Here is a 13,605-nt window from a genome sequence, read left to right as displayed (position 1 = left end):
TTTGCAAGCTTTAGATGAGATCATAAATGTGGAGCCCTGTGATGGGGTTAGTGTCCTTATAAGGAGAGACTAGAGCCCTCTCTCTGCCCTGTGAGGACCCAGTGAGAAGGCCACTGTCTACATGCCAGAAGTGGGCCCCCATTATTTCAATGGCATGTTGATCTTGGACTTCCCAGCCTCCAGAACCATGAGAAATTAGTTTGTGGTTTAAGCCACCTAGTCTATGGCATTTTTGTTGTAACAGGCTAACCTGACTAAGATAAGATCCCTTCTTCACCTTATCAAGGAGGCTGGGAACATTTCTCCCTTTCAAACCTCCTCCACCTGCTCCAGTGTTTCCATGCTCAGATCCCATGATATCTTTTTCCTGGATCCATACTGCAAATGCACAAGAATCCTGTGCTACGACTTGTACTCCAAGCCAACTCTGTAGCCAAATCTTCTATGAACTTGGTGTAATAGATCTATTTCCTACAAACGTACATGCATTTGCACTTCCTTTTTCTTAGAGTTCAAAATACTACATTATTTGGCCTGAGATTTAGGGGACTGGTGGTGGAGAAGGGGCGCAGATTGCTTGCTAACGTCATGGCTGCTATAGCAATAAAACCCCATTAGGAAACAAGAAAGATCTTAGAGAACTGGAACTCATAGGTTAGTAGAACCTTGCAGAATTCAGGAAATTGGTGATTTGTAAAAATTTCTCCACCTAGTGGTTTCCCTCATCTAGTCTCACAGAGTTTCAGATGGATTAGAGCACAGAAGGAGACCATGGTGTCACAGCAGTGGCAATGCATCAGCAATCAGGATAGCTGGAGCTTGGTCTCTGCCTGACTATGAGCTTACCAAAGGACTTCGGGCCATTGAATTTCACTTTCTGCACCTTGGTTTCATTCTCTGTTCAAAATGTGACAATAACAATGACCTCTAGGCTTAGGGGACCACACAAAGCCTAGCAGATAGTAGGTGATTAATAAATTCATTTTGAGCAGGCAGAATGAATCACAATGTATCCCTTCCAATTCATTCCTCCTATAATTGTTCAATTCTATGCCCACCTACTTACACAGCAGCAAGTTTGAAGAGAAAGTTAATAAATACAAAGTAAGGACAGTTCGTGGACACATAGGATGTGGAGCAAAATGTTTTTATTTAGATACTGTTTTCAGGCATAGTTGGAAGTTGAAATTGACCAAGAGGATAGTACATAGAGTATGACACATGCTTAGTTTGCAGCAATGGTTTGCCGAATCCAGCTTACGTAGTTGCAGACCTTGGTGTAGACACCAGGTTTGCCTTTCTGAGCACAGCCCATACCCCAGGAGACAATGCCCTGGAGCTCTCTGTTGCAGACCACAGGGCCACCAGAGTCACCCTGTGCAAGAGGGAAGAGACAGTATGAACTCCCAACTATGCCAAGATGGGAGCAAGATTCAGCGTTGTTTCTCCATGACCCTGGGTCTGTTCTCCCAGGTTGCTGATTCTCTAGGAAGCACCTTCCCTTCCCCTGGAAATCCAATTCTTAATCTCTGATGGTATGCCTCTCCTTTCTCCTCCCTCCTTCTAGCTCCTGCTCTTTTCTTAGTTGCAGGCACACAGGGCCAAAAGAGGAAGGACTTATGAGTGCAATGCTACTCAAGTAACCCTATTTTTTTTTTTTCAGAAAGATTTCTTCTACAATATCACTCCTAAATAGGGCACCTGGATGTCCTGTTTCCACGCTATCTTCTCTGTATCTTTTTACCCTTATCCCTAGCTCTTAATATATCAAAAAGAAAATTTATTACTGATCACAAATCTATCCATGGTCCCTTATAATCCATCACAGAGATAGCTTTTCAGCCTGTGTTTTGGGAAAGGGAATTATTGTGGAAGTGCATGTAGAAAAAGAAACTAACCTGACAAGAATCCTTTCCGCCCTGCAGGTAACCCAGACAGATCATATTGCTGGTGATTTTGCCAGGGTAGGCATTGCGGCAAGTGCTGTCAGAGAGGATGGGAGCTTGAAGACACTGCAGGACATCGGGATACTTTTCTGTGGGGCAGGAGAGTAAAAGTGGAAGAATATTACCTATAGGATTCCTGGACATTTCTTTGCCTATCTCCCTTTACCTTCCCTACTGTCTCAGATTGCCAGTATCTTCTGTTTGGGAAGAACAGTTGTTATCTGGAATGACTTCTAAACAGTTTTCATCAACAAGTTGTTCTCTCTGACATTAGCATCAGTGACTACAGATCTCAAATCTAGAGACTCTTTCTCAAGCAGGTCTCTACTTTAGACTGTACCAAATCCCTCTGCTATGCTTACCTCCTCAGTTTCTACTTCTTTACAAATCACTAATCACACTTCAATTAAATATCTGCCATCTTTATCATGGCTCATTTTTGTTGTGTTTCCCAGCAAAGGCATCTTCCTAAGATTCCATGTATCTACAAACGATCCTCTGGGAAACTTGCCTTGAGTGACAATTCAGACTAACTGAGCCTCTACATGTCCTTCACTTCTAGGATTTCCAGACTTGGTGCTTTTGCTCCAGGTGACACTTACGCCCAGTACTCAGGGTGTTCCCCCAGCCAGAGATGAGGCACTGGGTACCAGCAGCTGCACAGGATTTTGGCAGAGAGATAGAAGACACTCGAGAGTTGAGGGTGGCAGGAGAGCTCAGTTTAATCAGCCTGATGTCATTATCGATAGTATTTTGGTTGTATCTGGGGTGGCGGATGACCTTGGCTGAATTGATGAATTGCTCACCACCCTCAGAGACTGCGATGTTGTGTTCTCCCAGATGCACCTGGATTCAGCTGGATCAAAGAATGCAAAGCCTTAAAGGACCAAGTTGAGATTTTCCCTTTACCCAGTTCACCCCAGTCATAAGCATCAGCATGAACACCATCCCCTGCAAGCATTTCCACACATAGAAAATTGTGCATTAAGATAGCCTTATCTGACATGGTGCAGGTGACAGTGACTTTTAGGTGGGTGTCCGTATCAGTACAGACTCACAGCCCACTGTCTTGTTAGAAGGTTAGTTCCCATGACTAGTGATGCCAATAAAACGATGTTAGGTGAAGCAGGAATTGGTGACGACTTCTCAGCACCTGCCACTTCTCTTCTGGTTCAGATTATGTATTATTCTGGGGAGATGTGGCAGGAATCAGAGACATGACAGAAATTTAAGGGGGCAGAATGAACTATGTTTATTTTCAATATTGTACTGGAGGCTTCCTGTGGATTATTTCCTCCATATGGAGATAAAATGATTAAGAGTATTTGTTGATTCATGCTCTTGAGCTAGTTCAGAGTATTCTTCATCACTCACTAGTTCCCCTCTCCCCATGTCTTTGGTACCATCACTTGGAAGGACATCAGGGAACTCTAAGTTTACCTTTCCATGTAAAATTCCCTCCATGCATTATTCAGTACCTGGGAGGAATGATTAGCCTCCTAGATCTGAATGCCTGACCTTCAAGCATAACTGTGTAGTTTGCCCTGAGTGTTCTTTGGCTTTGCTGGGGCATGAGTTGTTCTGAGAGAACAGGGAGGTGAGGACTGGTTACTTACGACTTGTAGCAGTGAGCTGCGGACACCACCCACTGGGGATTGATGAGGGAGCCGCCACAGAAGTGATAGCCCAAGTTCAGGGACACCTGGTAGGGAACAGAATTCTTCTGACAGGTGTAGCCCCCAACGATCTTGTCATCATCATCAATGGGGAAAGCAGCTGGCCAGGAAAAGTTGGAAACAATCCGTTAAACAGATCCATCTTGGAATTTCTACTTACCACCAAGTTTTGGGGGATTAATTATAAAAGTGAAGATCATTTTTTCCTGTCACACATAATCAGGAAATGGCGATAACATAATTTTTTCATGATTTTTCCAGATCTTATTATTCAATACTTTTAATACCTACTGTACCTATTAGAAATATCTAATTTTTTAATTTATGCTTTAAATTAGATAAATATATTGTTTTTTTAAAAAATTTTTATTAACATATAATGTATTATTAGCCCCAGGGGTCCAGGTCTGTCAATCGCCAGGTTTACACACTTCACAGCACTCACCGTAGCACATACCCTCCCCAATGTCTGTAACCCCACCCCCCTCTCCCTCCCCTCCTCCCCCCAGCAATCCTCAGTTTATTTTGTGAGATTAAGAATCACTTATGGTTTGTCTCCCTCCTGATCCCATCTTGTTTCATTTTTTTCCTTCCCTACTCCCCAAGTCCCCCTCATTGCCTCTCAAATTCTTCATATCAGGGAGATCATATGATAATTGTCTTTCTCTGATTGCCTTATTTCACTCAGCATAATACCCTCTAGTTCCATCCACATTGATGCAAAAGGCAGTATATTGGTTTTTAATGCATGTCTTTTAATACACGCACACACACATATACCCATCTGTCAGAGACTCCTTATGTAATAAATGTCCTGAACATTACTCTCTAAGGGTATAAAGAATACATTTTATATAAAACTTTGCTCAGCAGACCTGCAAAGGTTTCAATAAAGCTTTTCAGTAACCACACTTATGTTTATTTATGGTAGTTGGTAGTTGGAAGCTTTTAGAAGCCCATAAGAATGTTCCAGCCTAGAAGGAATTGAGAGTTTTGTACTTTTGTTCCCCCAGTTTCTCTTTTGGTTCTTGCCTCAAATTTTCATGACATAATTTAACAGAATATGATATGGTTTTCTTTCCAACATTTCCCCTTATCTCCATTTTCTTTCTAACATTTTAAAATTTACTCAGCATTCTAAAGTCTGCCCATCAAATTATTACGATTTCTGTGGCTCCCAGAATTGATGATTGTATTATACATACCCTATTGTTCAAGTATTTTAAAGTAACTTTGGGAAAGACAGTTCCAGATCTATAGACAGATGTACTGAATTTATACCCATCCAATTCAGGAAAATTTAATAATAAGATTTCTATAAAATTTAGTAGTATAAAAAAACAGAAATAGACATTTTTCTTTCTTCTGATGATTAAATATGTTATTTTTCACCAGAGAGATTTTGTTAGCGAGGATGTTGTAAAACTCAGCCCCTAGCTTTTATTCATGAGAAATGAAGTACAGTCACCTGTCAGGATCCCTGTGAAGATGTCTGTTGGTGTAGAGGAGACTCAGGCTTTGACCTTCATAGCCTCTTCAATGAGCCCAAGACTAGTCACTAGTCCCAATTTTATCTCCCAGTGATTAGCTCCAAATTCTTAGAAAGGTCAAAACAACATCTCCTTAATGTTAACTATCTTTTCCTCTTCTCTCTTTCTCCATAGATTTTACCTTGAAATTCAGAGCAATTTGTCTCTTTATACTTTCTGCGCTAAGTACTCTTGCTCACTGTCATCTTTCCCCCTCAAGGCAGACTGAATTATTTGTAGACATTTGTAGAACTGTAGTCCCTCCCTTTATGGTGGTTTTGGTTACCCTTGGTTAACCACAGTCAGGAAGCGAATGATCTGTTTTCTGATGATTCTTCCAAAGGTCATTACTAACCTAATCACAATGCCTACGTCATTCACCCCACTTCATCTTATCACATAGGCATTTTATCATCTTACATGATCACAAGAAAGGTGAGTACAGTACAATAAGATATTTTGAGAGAGACAAACAGAAGAGTATAGTCACATAACTTTTATTACACTATATTGTTATAATTGTTCTATGCTTTTAGTAGCTTTGTTGTTAATCCCTTACTGTTCTTAATTTGTAAAATAACTTTATCATGGGTATGTATATGTGGGGAAAAATCATAGTATGATAGGATTCATTACTATCTGTGGCTTCAGGCATCTACTGGGGGTGAATGTAGCTGCCACAGAAAATAAGGGACTACTATATACACTGTCATTTCAATATTTATATTATGTTTTTTGAGTACAGAGATTCTATTCCGTATTCATTGTTGTCTTTCAGAGTACAAACTGCAAACAAATACATCAGGGACACACACTGAATCATTATTGTAGACTCACCAGCGGCTCCCAGCAGGGCAAGGAAGATGAAGGTCTTCATGGTTGCTCCCTAGAACTGGACTGGGGAGGGCAATGAATGTCTGTCATCCACAGATGACATTTTATGTCCTATGTGCTATTTATACCTCCAGGTTTGACATCGACAACCAAGGTTATGGGTGCCAGAAAAGTAATTTTAATGGAAGCTCACAAATCCAAATTTAGAATTAATTTCTGTGCCAAATTGAAGATAATTCAGCATCAGATGTAAACATGATCTTTTGTCTACTTTTCCAGAAGGTTATGGGAATGGAAGTAATAAACCCATCTGGTGTGATGTGTTCCCCATAATAGAAAAGTAAGTTGGAACAAGGTCATGGAATAGGGTTATGGGTGTCCTGTATCCCAGGCAAAATCTTAGGTACTTGCTTATCTCAATTGTGAACTTTTATCCTGAGGACTATCTTGAACACTACTCCCTTGATGTTTAATTAACATTGACTCACAAGTATATAATTTTTCCATGATATCTCTGGTCTTGGATAACCATGTTAACTTTTCATCATTAATAAGGACAACTTGTTTCCTTGAGAAAAGAAAAATGTTCTGAATTGAAGCTATGATTCGTCTGGATGGCGTCTAGATGGAAGAGTGAATGAATCACATTTACTAGAATTTACTAATATTTTACATATATATAAACATTGCATATGTTTATTTAGTAATTCTCAGTACAACCCTAGAAGGTACCTATTACTATCCCACTTTACATATGGGAAAACTAAGGCACACAAAATTGCAGGAACTTGACCAAAACCACATTGCAGGTAAACAATAGGGTCAGGATTATAACTCAGGAAAACTGGCTTCAGAGTCTCTGCTTAACTGCTGTACAGCACTTCTCCAATAAGTTCACCACATTCTGGACAGCATGATAAAGCAAAAATCTTGGCCAATGATAATAGAATTGAAATGTATGAAGGGCTTCCTATGTGTCAGGCACTGTGGATGGGATTTATAGACATTAATTCATTCAGTCCTTACCAACTGCTTTATAACTGTTTTTAGTTTTTCCATTTAAACATGGGGAGTGTGAAACTTAGAGAAACTACATGTTCTGCTCAGAGTTTTATACTCTTCAGTGGTCAACACAAGGTTCAAACTCAAGCAACCTCTTTTTTGACGCCATGGCCTCTACTGCGATGTGATAAGCATAATTAAGGAGAACAAGCTGAACCCTACCAAATTAAAGGATGACTCTCGGGAGCAGTTACAATTTTTAAAATATTATTAACATATAATATATTATTTGCTTCAGGGGTACAGGTCTGTGATTCATCAGTCTTGCACCATTCACAGCACTCACCGTAGCACATACCCTCCCCAATGTCTACCCCAGCCATCCCATCGCTCTTACCCTCCTCCCCTCCAGCAACCCTCAGTTTGTTTCCTGAGATTAAGAGTCTCTTATGGTTTATCACCCTCTCTGGTTTTGCTTGTTTCATTTTTCCTCCCTTCCCCTATGATCCTCTGTCTTGTTTCTCAAATTCCTCATATCAGTGAGATCATATAATAATTGCCTTTCTCTGATCAACTTATTTTTCTTAGCATAATAACCCCTAGTTCCAACCATGTCATTGCAAATGGCAAAATTTCATCTTTTGATGACTGCATAATATTCCTTCATATATATATCACATCTTCTTCATATATATGTGTATATATATATATATACACATATATATATCACATCTTCTTTATCCATTCATCTGTTAATGGATATCTAGGCTCTTTCCATAGTTTGGTTATTGTGGACATTGCTGCTATAAATGTTGGGGTGCACGAGCCCCTTCAGATCACCGCATTTGTATCTTTAGGGTAAATACCCAGTAGTGCAATTGCTGGATCATAGGGCAGTTCTAATTTCAACTTTTTGAGGATCTTCCATATTCTTTTCCAGGGTGACTGTACCAGCTTGCATTTACACCAACAATGTAGGAGGGTTCCCCTTTCTCTGCATCCTCTGTCATTTCCTGGCTTGTTAATTTGAGCCATTCTGACTAGTGTGAGGTAGTATCCCACTGTGGTTTTGATTTGTGTTACCCTGATGCTGAGTGATGTTGAGCACTTTTTCATGTGTCTGTTGGCCATCTGGATGGATGTCTTCTTTGCAGAAATGTCTGTTCATATCCTCTGCCCATTTTTTGATTGGGCTCTTTATTATTTGGGTGTTGAGTTTGGTAAGTTTTTTATAGGTTTTGGATACTAGCACTTTACCTGGTACATCATTTGCAAATATCTTCCCCCGTTCTGTCAGTTGTCTTTTGGTTTTGTCAGCTTTTTCCTTTGTTTACAAAAGCTTTTTATCTTGATGAAATCCCAGTAGCTCATTTTGCCCTTGCTTCCCTTGTCTTTGGTGATGTTTCTAGGAAGAAGTTAATGTGGCTGAGGTCAAAGAGGTTGCTGCCTGTGTTATCCTCAAGGATTTGATGGATTCCTCTTTCACACTCAGGTCTCTCATCCATCTTGAGTACATTAAAAGGATTTTGGCTATTACTGTATCCCATTGGCTAATATATTGTATAGTATCATATTGGCTAGTATTTTGGTGAGCATTTTTGCATCCATGTTCATCAGCAATATTGGTCTGTAATTCTCCTTTTTGATGGGTTTTGTCTGATTTGGGGATCAAGGTAATGCTTGCCTCATAAAATGAGTTTGGAAGTTTTCCTTCCATTTCTGTTTTTTTTGAAGTTTCAGGAGAATAGATATTAATTCTTTTTTTTAAATTAAATACATTTAATTTTAATTTAAATTATAAAATTTAAAATTCATTTAAAATTAAAAATTTAAATTAAGTACATTTATTTTTATTTTTTTAATTAATTTATTTATTTTCAGAAAAACGGTATTCATTATTTTTTCACCACACCCGTGCTCCATGCAATCCGTGCCCTCTCTAATACCTACCACCTGGTACCCCAACCTCCCACCCCCCCGCCACTTCAAACCCCTCAGATTGTTTTTCAGAGTCCATAGTCTCTCGTGATTCACCTCCCCTTCCAATTTACCCCAACTCCCTTCTCCTCTCTAACACCCCTTGTCCTCCATGATATTTATTATGCTCCACAAATAAGTGAAGCCATATGATAATTGACTCTCTCTGCTTGACTTATTTCACTCAGCATAATCTCTTCCAGTCCCATCCATGTTGATACAAAAGTTGGGTATTCGTCCTTTCTGATGGAGGCATAATACTCCATAGTGTATATGGACCACATCTTCCTTATCCATTCGTCCATTGAAGGGCATCTTGGTTCTTTCCACAGTTTGGCGACCGTGGCCATTGCTGCTATAAACACTGGGGTACAGATGGCCCTTCTTTTCACTACATCTGTATCTTTGAGGTAAATACCCAGGAGTGCAATGGCAGGGTCATAGGGAAGTTCTATTTTTAATTTCTTGAGGAATCTCCACACTGTTCTCCAAAGAGGCTGCACCAACTTGCATTCCCACCAACAGTGTAAGAGGGTTCCCCTTTCTCCACATCCTCTCCAACACGTGTTGTTTCTTATCTTGCTAATTTTGGCCATTCTAACTGGTGTAAGGTGATATCTCAATGGGGTTTTAGAATTCCCCTGGGAAGCCATCTGGACCTGGGCTCTTGTTTTTGGGAGATTTTTGATGACTGCTTCAATATCCTTACCAATTATGGGTCTGTTCAGGTTTTCTATTTCTTCCTGGTACAGTTTTGGTAGTTTATATGTCTCTAGGAATGCATCCATTTTTTCCAGATTGTCAAATTTGCTGGCATAGAGTTGCTCATAATATTTTCTTATAATTGTTTGTATTTCTTTGGTGTTGGTTGTGATCTCTCCTCTTTCATTCATGATTTTATTTATTTGGGTCCTTTCTCTTTTCTTTCTGATATGTCTGGCCAGGGGTTTATCAATCTTATTAATTCTTTCAAAGAACCAGCTTCTAGTTTTGTTGATTTGTTCTACTGTTCTTTTGGTTTCTATTTCATTGCTTTTTTTCTCTGATCTTTATTATTTCTCTTCTCCTACTGGGTTTAGGAGGAGAAGAGCTGTTCTTTCTCTAGCTCCTTTAGATGTAGGGTTGGGTTGTGTATTTGAGAACTTTCTTGTTTCTTGAGAAAGGCTTGTATCACTATATACTTTCCTCTCAAGACCACCTTTGCTGCATCCCAAAGATTTTGAACAGCTATGCTTTCAATTTCATTTGTTTCCATGAATTTTTTCAATTCTTCTTTAATTTCCTGGTTGACCCATTCATTCTTTAGTAGGATGCTCTTTAGCCTCCATGTATTTGAGTTCTTTCTAACTTTCCTCTTGTGGTTGAGTTCTAGTTTCAAAGCATTGTGGTCTGAAGATATGCAGGGCATGATCCCAATCTTTTGATACCAGCTGAGACCTGATTTGTGACCCAGGATGTGATCTGTTCTGGAGAATGTTCCATGTGCACTAGAGAAGACTGTGCATTTCGTTGCTTTGGGATGGAATGTTCTGAATATATCTGTGATGTCCATCTGGTCTAGTGTGTCATTCAAAGTACTTATTTTCTTGTTGATCTTTTTCTTATAGATAGATATCTATTTCAGTGAGGGGGGGTGTAAAGTCCCCTACTCTTACTGTATTACTGTCAATGTGTTTCTTTGATTTTGTTACTAATTGGTTTATATAATTGGTTGGGGAGCAGATAATTTTTTTTTTAAATCCAGGAAATGTGTTCCTGGAACAGGAGTTGTCAAAATTAATGAGGCAAAGTAGAAACTTTCAGAATAAGTGAATCTCAGGAAGAACTAATCTCTAGCTACATATGACCAAATTCTCTTCTTACACATCTGAATGCCCGACCAGGATGTTATGCCTACCAGGATTTTATGTCCACTTTAACAAATCCTCCCTCCTGAAGCAGTTTGTTTCTTTTACACTTGAAATGTTGCTGATAAAAAGATGACTAACTAGAAGGCAGGATTGCCAGGTAATTCTGTGTTCTGGGGAATTGCCCTGCACTCTATAGGATACTTAGTTACAAGTACCACTAGCACCTCTTCCCAGTTCTGAAAGTAAAATGTCTCCAGACATTGCTAAATGTTCCCTTGGGGTCAAAATAACCTCCTGCTAGGAACAATTGATCTAAGGGGAAAAGATGGGCAAAGTGGCTTCTAAGGCCATAGCCATGGGAAAGTGCATCAAACGTTAGGTCAATGTAGGTTATCATTAACTACTGAATGAGTGGAACATAAGGCAGGGAGTCACCCTTTTCTGATCCCAATATCTCTGAAATTCTGACATATCTCCTGACATTTTTCCTCCCCTCTCTGTGACATGGCCTTTCTTTTTTGTCCCCCCTACCTTTGTGACTGTGCCCCTCTGCCCTCAGTTGCCATCTCTCTCCTTCTAAAGGGTCCCTCTGCCATATTTAAAGACTCATCAAACATTGAGATATGAAATAAATTTAATAAATCATCCCTCACCTCCCATTTTCATGATGAGGAAGCTGTGGTTTTCACTGAAGTTATTGGCAAAGTCAGGACTCAGACTGAATTTCTGGATTTCCTCTGACTTGTTAAACTTGATCTGAACCCTGTGCTCCCAGAACAGTGACTGTTAAAAATCCTTAGAATTTTATGGGCGCCTGGGTGGCTCAGTGGGTTAAAGCCTCTGACTTCGGCTCAGGTCATGATCTCAGGGTCCTGGGATTGAGTCCCACGTCGGGCTCTCTGCTCTGCAGGGAACCTGTGTTCTCCCCTCTCTCTCTGCCTACGTCTCTGCCTACTTGTGATTTCTCTCTCTCTGTCAAATAAATAAAATCTTAAAAAAAAATCCTTAGAATTTTGTATTCAGGGAAATGGCTTACCACAAGGAACTACCCTTCTACACAGGAGTTACTAGAGACTTTGCCACTCTTTCTTATGACTCCTGTAAAACTCGGGATGACTCCCTTGTTTACTTGTGGCAAAATTAAACACAGACCTTTCCCCCATCTACTTGCACCTGCTGAGGTGGTGGGTGGTGACCCTCCCAACTCCCCGTTCTTTGTCTCATGAATGATTAGTTAACGTTAGAATTCCCTTTTCCCCTGAAACTGGCTAAACACAGAGAAAACTTTTTTGTTGTTGTTCAGCTAACTGAGAAGTCCTTTGACTGCAAAACAGTTGTTTTTCTCAACTACAACTCTCCCCACCTTTAACTTCTTTATTTCTCCCTATAGAAGTCTTTAGGCAAAACCGTCCTGCTGAGACACTCTGAATAATAGTCTGAATAAAATCATTCTTCTTACTTGTTCAGTTTTGTCTTTGACATTCATTACTCACCAATGTGCTACACTCTTGTTTGTAAGTTAGCATTGCATTGTAGCTTCTTGACTATCCCCACCCCATGCCGTCCTGCAGAGGGATGAAGCAAATAATGGGTTCCATCAGGGATATTGGTTTACAGTTTCTTGCAGTGTTCTTCCTTCTCTGGTTTTGGTATCAGACTCACATTGGCTTCTTACAATGAATTTGGAAGTGTTCCCTCCTCATCAACTTTTTGGAAGAGTCTGAGAAGGATACATGTTAATTTCTCTTTAAAGGTTCACTAGAATTTGCCAATGAGGGTGTCTAGCCTGGGAGTTTTCTGTATTGGGAGGTTTTTGATTACTAAGTCAATCTCTACTCCTCACTGATCTGTTCAGTTTTTCTAATTATAAAGTGTTTACAACAGTGAGTTCTAATGGGAAATAGGAAATGCTATGTAAATGCTTGAATGAAATGACTGTGACTTTCGTATCTCCATATTTTCCAGGCTTCTGGGGATGCTTTTCTTCCCTAATGTACAAATATTTTTGTGAAGTCCTATATAGTGGTGAAGAGCATGGACTCTGGGGTCTAGCTTCTAAGATTTGATTCCTGGCAGCAAGACTCATGGCTATCATACATTGAAGAAAACTGTTGACCTCCTAAGCTTCATGTAAGGAGGAATATTTGTGCCTATTTCTTGGATACTTGTGAGGTTTGAATATTACTTGAAAGTATGTAGACATATTGAAAAAACTTAATAAGTACTGGTCGTGATGATATTGATGATGATTGTATTTTTCTCCTCTGCCACAAGGAGGAATGAATCCTGAATACTAAGAAGGAATAAACCTTCAGTATGTCTCTGGTTCACAGAATTGGGATTTTGGCTCAGCCCTATCCTGGGCATGCTGCTCCTAAAGTCAGCGATTTGAGGCTGTTGAGCACCATGAGGGCATCTGGAGCACAGGTGTCCACAGTCTACTATAGCTCTCTCCCCTGAAATAAATTATTCTGCCTCTCATTGTAACTGTGCTTAGCTTGTGACACACGGTGATGAATGTGAGACTCTGAACAGATGTGGGAAGATGAGGGTGGAGCCGGTCCGTAATCCCAGCCTGCCCTGCACTGCACGCATTTTCAGCTGGCTTCCTTCTCAGACATGAATGTGGGTGATGGGACTTTTGTAAGGTGGTAAGGGCTATGACTAAGTTTTGTGAAGTAAACAGCTGGGGAATTTTACTAAAAACAAACAATATATCTGCTCTGTAAAATCTACTACATGTTTATTGAGAAAAATATAGGGGAAAAAAACCAACAGAAGTATGAGACAA

The 13,605-nt window shown here is 39.9% G+C and overlaps 1 protein-coding gene across 1 annotated transcript; it reads right to left on the bottom strand.

The window, feature by feature from the left end:
• Window positions 1–1,225: 1,225 nt before the first annotated feature.
• LOC116569688 (cationic trypsin-like) lies at window positions 1,226–6,101 on the bottom strand. Its single transcript, XM_032306131.1, is given in 5 exon segments — window positions 1,226–1,375; window positions 1,899–2,035; window positions 2,549–2,802; window positions 3,563–3,722; window positions 5,989–6,101. Coding segments are annotated over 5 exon segments (741 nt in total). The 5' UTR covers window positions 6,029–6,101.
• Between the last annotated feature and the right edge of the window lie 7,504 nt (window positions 6,102–13,605).

Source organism: Mustela erminea, chromosome 11 (genome assembly GCF_009829155.1).
Source record: "Mustela erminea isolate mMusErm1 chromosome 11, mMusErm1.Pri, whole genome shotgun sequence".
In the NCBI taxonomy this organism is placed as follows: Eukaryota; Metazoa; Chordata; class Mammalia; order Carnivora; family Mustelidae; genus Mustela; species Mustela erminea.
Note: the sequence above shows the minus strand (reverse complement) of the source record. Positions and strands in the feature narration are given on the sequence as shown.